This window comes from Oryx dammah, unplaced genomic scaffold, assembly GCF_014754425.2.
Source record: "Oryx dammah isolate SB20612 unplaced genomic scaffold, SCBI_Odam_1.1 HiC_scaffold_8, whole genome shotgun sequence".
NCBI classification, from domain to species: Eukaryota; Metazoa; Chordata; class Mammalia; order Artiodactyla; family Bovidae; genus Oryx; species Oryx dammah.
The window spans coordinates 14375614-14383254 of NW_024070192.1; the positions used below are offsets into that span (position 1 = coordinate 14375614).

General features: G+C 54.2%; 1 protein-coding gene and 1 long non-coding RNA gene across 3 annotated transcripts; one reads left to right on the forward strand and one right to left on the reverse strand.

Annotated features, from left to right (window-relative positions):
- Positions 1 to 6: 6 nt before the first annotated feature.
- PRR29 (proline rich 29) lies at positions 7 to 4134 on the reverse strand. Of its 2 annotated transcripts, XM_040244984.1 has the most exons (7): positions 4032 to 4134; positions 3697 to 3772; positions 3412 to 3518; positions 1739 to 1786; positions 1167 to 1378; positions 938 to 1008; positions 7 to 763 (listed from the first exon to the last, which is right to left on the reverse strand). In XM_040244984.1, the coding sequence occupies exons 1-7, from the start codon at positions 4089 to 4091 to the stop codon at positions 738 to 740; spliced, it is 600 nt and encodes a 199-aa protein (XP_040100918.1). In that variant the 5' UTR covers positions 4092 to 4134; the 3' UTR covers positions 7 to 737. The 2 variants fall into 2 exon arrangements, with proteins under 2 accessions (XP_040100918.1, XP_040100919.1); XM_040244985.1 differs by lacking the exon at positions 1739 to 1786 and having other exon boundaries at positions 338 to 763.
- A 606-nt stretch (positions 4135 to 4740) lies between these two features.
- LOC120866936 lies at positions 4741 to 7641 on the forward strand. The gene is made up of 2 exons (XR_005721775.1): positions 4741 to 4939; positions 7428 to 7641. It is a non-coding gene; the product is annotated as an uncharacterized LOC120866936 (long non-coding RNA).

The following is a 7641-nucleotide window of genomic DNA, read 5'->3' on the forward strand; positions in this document are numbered from 1 at the left end:
GCCTTCCTGAGCCCCAGCAAACCCAGACCCTGCTGTGCCCCCAGGCCGACCTGCCCGGGCACCGGGCACCCAGCCTCAAGGGACCCCGAGTGACTCCTTCCTCCTGAGGGAGGGTGGGGAGACCCGCCCTGGCCCAGAGGGGCAGAGAGACACTCTGTTCCCATGTGGCCCTCCAGGACATGGCTCTGACTGCTCTCTTCTGCCAACAGAGCCAGCATTGGGGGTGAGTGCGGGGGCCCCAATGGCTTGACTCCAGGAACCTCCCCGCCAGGCCTCCCCTGCCTCTCTGGGCCTTCCAAGAGCCATGGAAATGAAAGCCGTCCTCGCCTCTTACCTCCAGTTTTGTTATTGGGCCAAATGGAGACCCTGCAGCCCTGGTCATCCAGAGCGAGGGGTAGGGGAGGGGGTTGAGGGAGGGCTCTGTCTCCCAGACCTCTGCCAGCCGGGCAGCGATCAATGGGACAGTGTTGGCCTTTCATGTGGCTTCTGGGGCCTGGACTGGGCTCTAAGGGGCTCTCACCATGGATCAGATATCAGGTTGGTTCAAGGTCTCCGTGTGGTGGAGATGGGACTCATTCATTCCGAGGAGAGGGCCTGGCTGGGGATGGGGATGGTAAAAAGGGTTGCCAGGTGTAGAAAGGGGTTGTTAGGCATGAGATGGACACGGGGGCTCCAGGGCGGTTGTTTCCAACTCTTCAATGAAGCTGGCCTGGCCCCAGGGCTGCTGTCTGTCCTCATTATGGGCTCTCGGCGTCATAATAGTCTGGGGGGAGAAGCATCCTCACCATGACTGCCCCCTGCCTCAGTGGGCCCCAAGGAAGAGTTAAGGGGACAGACCCGCTTAGCGATGACAGTACAACATGCCCCCCACCTCGGGGCACATGGCCCTCCCCGCCTTCGGATCTGCCCCTTGGCCTAGGGACCACCTGGTCCCTACCTGAAGCTGGAGGTACCTCTGCACCCACAGTTCCCGTGGCACTGGGCGGTGGGGGTGGGGGCACTGCTCTCCTTAGATGGGGAAGGGAAAAGAAACCCCCCATCAGAGTTCTCAGAGTAGCCTCTGCAACTTGACCCACAAGTCGCTCCACCCCACCCACAGACCCTGGCCAGTTCTTCCACCCCCGAAACAAAGCCTTGGCAGCACCCAGACCCCCAGCCTCACTTACACCCCCCTTTTTCCAGGCGCAGGAGGGTGGTGCTGAATCTCAACTGAATCCTGCACGCGGGGCTGGTGTAGGGGAGGGGAAAGGAGAGGCCCTGGCCAAGGGAGCAAGGGGCCCAGGGCAGGCGTGGTGCAGGGCAGGTAGTGGTGGTGGAAAACCAGAGGCCCCTCCTCCTGGGGTTCCGTCTCCTCCTGCTGTTGAACCTCCAGGGAGACCTGGGGATTGTGCAAGATGGGAGGGGAGACAATACAGCATCAGATTCTCCCCGCCCCTGGTCCTCCATTCCTCTGAATTATTTCTTCAGATACACAGCTCAAAAGGGCTAATGTTTTTTGAGCATTTAAGACAAGCAAGCAAGCACTTTGGAGACAGTTATTCCTTATTCTGCAGGTGGGAAAACTGAGGCTCACAGGTTAAGCAGCTTTTCTAAGGTTACCCAGCTCCCAAGCGGCCAAGCAGGGACTGGAGGGATCCGAATATGGCTCCAGCACCAGGCCCAGGACTCCCACTGGCCTCACCCCGTTACCCATCCAGGGTCACTGGACTCTTTCATGGACAAGGGAACGGCTGCCCACTCCAGTATTCCTGGGCTTCCCTGGTGGCTCAGCTGGGAAAGAATCCTCCTGCAACGTGGGAGACTTGGATTCGATCCCTGGGTTGGGAAGATCCCCTGGAGAAGGGAATAGCTACCCACTCCAATATTCTGGCCTGGAGAATTCCATGGACTATATAGTCCATGGGGTCACAAAGAGTCAGATACAACTCTTTAATCAATAGATTTTAATAAGAAGCCAGCCAAGGAATTCAAGCTGATAATTCACTGGGCCTCAAGCCGCACGAGAGAGTGAGAATGAGAGTCGTTGGGTGCCCACACTCCCTCCCCAAGAGAGTAGGTTGGTTCATTAAATGTGCAGAGAGTGAGGGCTGATGGTGGCTTGGGCTGGAGGGGTGGCTTAAGTGATCCGCCCACTCTCTTGGTGGTGCCGTGTGCAGGGATCATGCGCAGTACCCTTGTTTTGCTCCCTGAAGCTCAGAAACGGCAGTTGATTTGTGACCTTTCTGTAGCTTATTGTTCATAAGTGCCCCAGCTGCGCATGCGTGCAGTTATTTTTAGTTTCTTTGTTTTCCACTGATGGTTAGTCCAGGTGCAAGCACTTCTGTAAAGAGTTCCGGGTCCCAGCCCATCTCAAGCCCCAGTCTCTGATCCACTTATGCCCCTGTTGAGGTGGGGTGCTCATCCCAGGGCCATCCCCACCTCCAGGGCCGGCAGGGGAGGGGTGAAGGGATGGGATGGCAGCAGCTCCTCAGGGTCTCCCTCTGCCTCTGACCAGCCCCTCCTTGAACCTCCTCTCTGCTCCCTCCAAGCTGACTGGCCTCTTCTCTCCACCCAGCTGTCACTCCTCCAGACCTCTCAGGGTGCCTAGCATCTGCTAAATAAGGCTCCGCCTTAGAGCTCCCCCCATGTACCCCACCCACACACACAGGCGCGCGTGCAAGTACACGCGCGCGTGCAAGTACACAAGATTTCCTCCATCCTGTCTCTGACTTCGTCGCTGTTCACCTAGATGGTGGACTGTACACCCCTCACCTCCTTCAAGCATCAGAATCCTACCTGGCTTTTTTTTTTTTTTTTTCCTTTTTGGCCCCACCAAGAGGCTTCTGGGATCTTAGTTCCCTGACCAGGGATTGAACCCCGGGCTCTCCAGCAGTGGAAGCTCGTAGTCCTAACATTGGACCACCAGGGAATTCCTCTACCTGGCTTTTAAGGGCTGGTTCTAAGGCCACGTGCTCTTCTGAGGAACCCCAACCAGGTGGTCCTCACAGTTTGTACCAGTCACAGCCAAAGTTGCCTTGTATTCATAGTCATCCATTTCTTCAGTCACTTGTTCAACAAAAGCAATTGAGCCCCTAGTAATCTATCAGGTACCCTATAGTGCCAGGGTACAGTGGAGCCTCTCTGTCCCTGGGAGTCCAGCGGGCGATGCACTGCAGGGGGGTCTTTGACACAAGACCTGAGTGGTCTGGATCTGGGGACCCCTTACCTCTACTCCATGGAGGATGGCATGGCCATCTGGCACGTGATAGATGCCAAACAGAGAAGCCACATAGATGTGGGCTGACTTTTGGCTCCTCTGTTGCCTGATTTTCTTTTTTTTTCTCAAGATAGAGGGAACCCCAAATATTTGCCCACCTCTGTCCCTGCGGGTGGGCAGCTCTGGTAGTCCACCCCCACCCCCAGGCAACGCACCTGTGAGTTAGTCCAGGAAAGCCCCTGGTTGAGCACAGCTGCCACCTGGCCACTCAGAAAGAGCTGGTTCATCTGAACGTTCTGTAGCATCATCAGCTCCAGCAGATCTAGGGGACCAGAGTTCAGCAGGCCCCCGCCGGCCCTTCCCCTGCCCTTGCTGGCGACGCCAGGGTCATTTCCCCAGCGTCCTGCCCTGGGAGTGGATGGGTGGGGTGGGGTGGGGGGTCGCCCAGAGAATGTGCCGGGCAGAGCAGGGTACAAAATGGGGTACTCCCGGAGTCTCACCTTCCTTCACGCGGCCTGGCTGCGGGGATGGAGGTGGGATGGTCCACGGGAGGGGCTGCAGAATGGTCACCCAAGGCTAGGGGGAGGGGGGATCAGTCAGGCAGGCGGGGAGGGATGGGGAGCCCCTAAACCTGCAGGAGCTTCTGCCCTCTGCGCCCCCACGGCCTCCCAGTTCTCTGTCAAGTCTCTTTCTTTACGGCTGGGATCTCTCTGCTCACCACCCCCTCCAGGGTTTCGAACCTCCAGGAATATTTCCCCAACTCAGCCCCTGAACCTCGCCTGCCCACAAGGTAGTCCAGATAAAGGCAGGCTCCGCTCCGTGACTCAGCGCTCACCATTGGGGGTGCGGTCTGTGCTGCGGGATGACTGCAGCTCCCTCCAATTCCAGAGGCCATGGCCAGCTGCGGGGATCACGGTTACCTTGACGACTCTGGAGGACGCCAAAGTCTCCTCCCACGCATGCGCAGGTCTCCAGGTCCCGCCTGCGCTCTGGTGCCAGGGGCTTTCGCCCTAAGTCCCCGCCTCCTGCTCGGCTCTCTCCAACTGTACGGAGGGGAGGTTTCCGGGGATTCTCACCCCACAGCTCCGGAGGCCGGACTCTCTCCCAGATGTCCATATCCAAACCCCTGCGCTGGGGCTCTCTGGACATCGCGTCTCATCCTACGCTGTGTCTCACACCCTTGGGCATCCCCTAGCACCAGGCCTGGGGAGCCGGGGCGGGGTGGGAGGGTGGTATTTGTTGAATGAATAAATGAGTGACTGGGGAGGCCCACCCTACCTCGCACACTTGGTTTTCAGGGCCGGCGCCCAATCGACTAGGATGATGAGTTAGGAGTAGAGAATTATACAGCAGTAGGCTTGGAGGTGAGGGGCAGGTGAGCAAGGAGGGCAGGGGGTTTGCTCCACATCTCTTGCTCTGAGGCTCAACGGTAGAGATATGCCTGCAGTGCAGGAGACGGAGGAGACACGGGTTCGATCCCTGGGTTGGGAAGATGCCCTGGAGAAGGGCATAGCAACCCACTCCAGTATTCTTGCCTGGACAATCCCATGGACAGAGGAGCCTGGCGGGCTGCCGTCCATGGGGGTTGCAAAGAGTCAGACATGACTGAGCACAGACACATACTCTGAATCAGAGGGCTGGCCTGCAGGCCAAGAGAGGCTTCTGGAGCAGACCGTGGAAGGAAACACCGACCAAGTTCGCGGAAAAGGCTGGTCCCTGTTTGCTCCCTGGTCCCTGGTCAAGGTGAGCCATTTCTCCAAAGTGGAGAGTGGGGAGTTTAACATCAGTGCCCTCATTATTGTCCCTTATCTTTTAAAAATTACCAAAGCATGCATTCTTTCGACAGGAAGTTATCAAGGTCTTCTTTGCTTACGAACAGGTGAAGGGAGAGATCTATTTCGGCAGCTGTGACCATCCTAAGACAGGCCCTGAGCAGCAGTCGAAGAAAATCCAGACAGGAAGCTGGGATTAGCACCCTGGAGTTGCCCTTCCCCCACCCTCCACTTCTGTTCTGTCCTCCTTCCCAGCAGTCCTGGTGTCTAGAACCAGAAAGGCCATTCACACCTCCTCGTCAGTAAACCTTCGTCCCTGTCTCTGGGAGATGGGGTACTGTGGGCAGTGTGTTAGCTGTCCCCAGGGGTCTTCTGGCTTCAACAGCCATGACCAAGCTGAGATGGGGCACTGTGGTCTCAGGCCCACCCTTATTCCAGGTAGAAAGAGAACCAAGCCTTGTGCCCAGGAGGTGCCTGTGTGTGCTCTTTCTGAGCACTCTAGGCACAGCGGTGTATCCTCGCTGGTTCCAGCATTGTTGGGAAGTGAAAAACGAGGGCACAGTGTAACCTATGCAAAGCCTTCTGTGAGGAAGGATCATGAGAAAGAGATGACTCTGTCGCTGAAGATGGAGTTTTGAAGGAAGTGGAGACCCTTAGAATGGGACCCTCCACAATGGATGGGACAGGGCAGCCCAGGCTGGGGACACAGCCAGAGCAAAGGATAGATGCAGGAACGGACAGGACCTAGAAAGATCCAGTGGCTGAAAATGCCTGGCAGGGTGAGGGGAGCTGGGCAGAGGGACGTTCCAGGCAGACCCAGGTCAGACTCCATGGCCAAGTTATAGAAGTGAGGCTTTGCCATACGGGTAATGGGAAATTCTTGATGGGTTTTGCAGGAGAGAAATAAGCGGATGATGTGTACATAGCTATGTTTTAGGAAGATTTATCTCCTTTGTTGTATCTTTGTTTACGTCAACCAGAATTTGAAAGAATAGATGTCTGATGGGATGTGTCTTCCCAGTGGAATAGCTGTTCCACCATTGAAAATTTTGGTACAAAATATATCTAATTGATGTGGAACAATGTCCAACAGAGTCGAGCAAGGCAATCAGAAAGCTGCGTAAGATCTTATTTTCTTTTTTCATTATATGTATAAATGCGCATGTGTGTGTGGAGAGAGAACGAAAGAGAAGAAAAGAGGGAGAGAGAGCGAGAGAGAGGGGGGCCCACCCCTGCCAGGCTCCCCACTTCTTCACCACTTCACAGTGCCTCCTGGGATCGCCCTCCAAATGAACTCCTTGCTCCCAAGTCCTTGTTTCAGGCTCTACTTTGGGGGGAATTCAAACAGCAGTCTCACCCCTTTTCCATGTCTTCTGCCCAGGCTGCTGCTAGCTCTCGGGGAAATCTATTCTTGTAGCTCTCTGATGAATTTGTGTCCCATGATGAGAAATACCAAAGTAGACACTGAAGAACATTTGTCTGGGAATATAAAGTTCCATGGATTAAACTGAGGCAAAGCTGGAGGCAGGGAGGCCAGGAAGGAAGCCTCCTTCCTTCCCTGTAAAGGAAGCCCAGGGCAGGCTAGAGGGAGCTGTGGAAAAGAGGCAGGAAGAGTGATCATTTTGATACCTCACATGTAAGATTCTATGTTAACCTTATGTGAGACTGCTTGTATTTTGGAAGACAGGGCTGAGAGTCAAACAATCTGGTTCTGGTATCCAATTTGAGTTCATTGTCAAAGGAAACAGAAGCCCTTGCTCTTTGAGTAATGGGAAAGCCACACACTTATTTGGCAGCGCTGTGATGTGCAACGGTGGAGTTGACTTCCTGACTCTTCACCCTGCCTACTATTATTTTGTCTGGGGTGTTGAACATTCCACATAGTCCCTTTCCTTTCCTTCTCAATGGGGACTCATTTACACGTTCAGTTTTGTGTTGTTGTGTTTTTAAATGTCCCAAGACAACATGTACCAAAAGTCCTCCCCATTGCCTTGGTAAATCTATTTCTGGCAATAAGCTAGACATGGAAAAAAGATTCCTACTCAAATGTGTCCATTACAGTGTTATTTTTAAGAGCTGAAAGTTGAACGTTACCCAACATCCAGTAATAGGGAAGTGGTTATGTAAATGGAGGCAATTCACTCCAAGGAAGAGTGTACAGCCATTAAAAACCATGGGATGGGAAAACGTGGCTCCCTCCTCTCTTCCTCAGATGGAAATGGAGAGACAAGGGTCCTTTTAAGAATTCAAGCGGAGAGACTTCCCTGGTGGTCCAGTGGTTAAGAATCCACTTGCCAATGCAGGGGACATGGGCTCAATCCCTGTTCGGGGAACTAAGATCCGACACAGCACCGAGCAACTGAGCCCGTGGGCCCTAACTACAGAGGCACACAGCCAAAGAATTAATTAAAAAGAAAAAGAAGAAGACTTTAACTGGAAATGTCTGTGTTTCTTTTCAGTACAGATGAGGAGGTGCCACGTGGAGAGAGACTGACCTAGTGGCAGGCTCTTTTGGGAGGGCCCAGTTCCTAAAGAGGCACAAGTTGGAAGGAATTAGAATATGACGGTTGAAGGAGAGGTGTTAAATGCCAGTTTACAGAATTACAAGACGAATGGATTTGTGGACAGAAGTCTTGAAATTGTAACAGTAAAGAAATTCCATTTTTCCTCTTA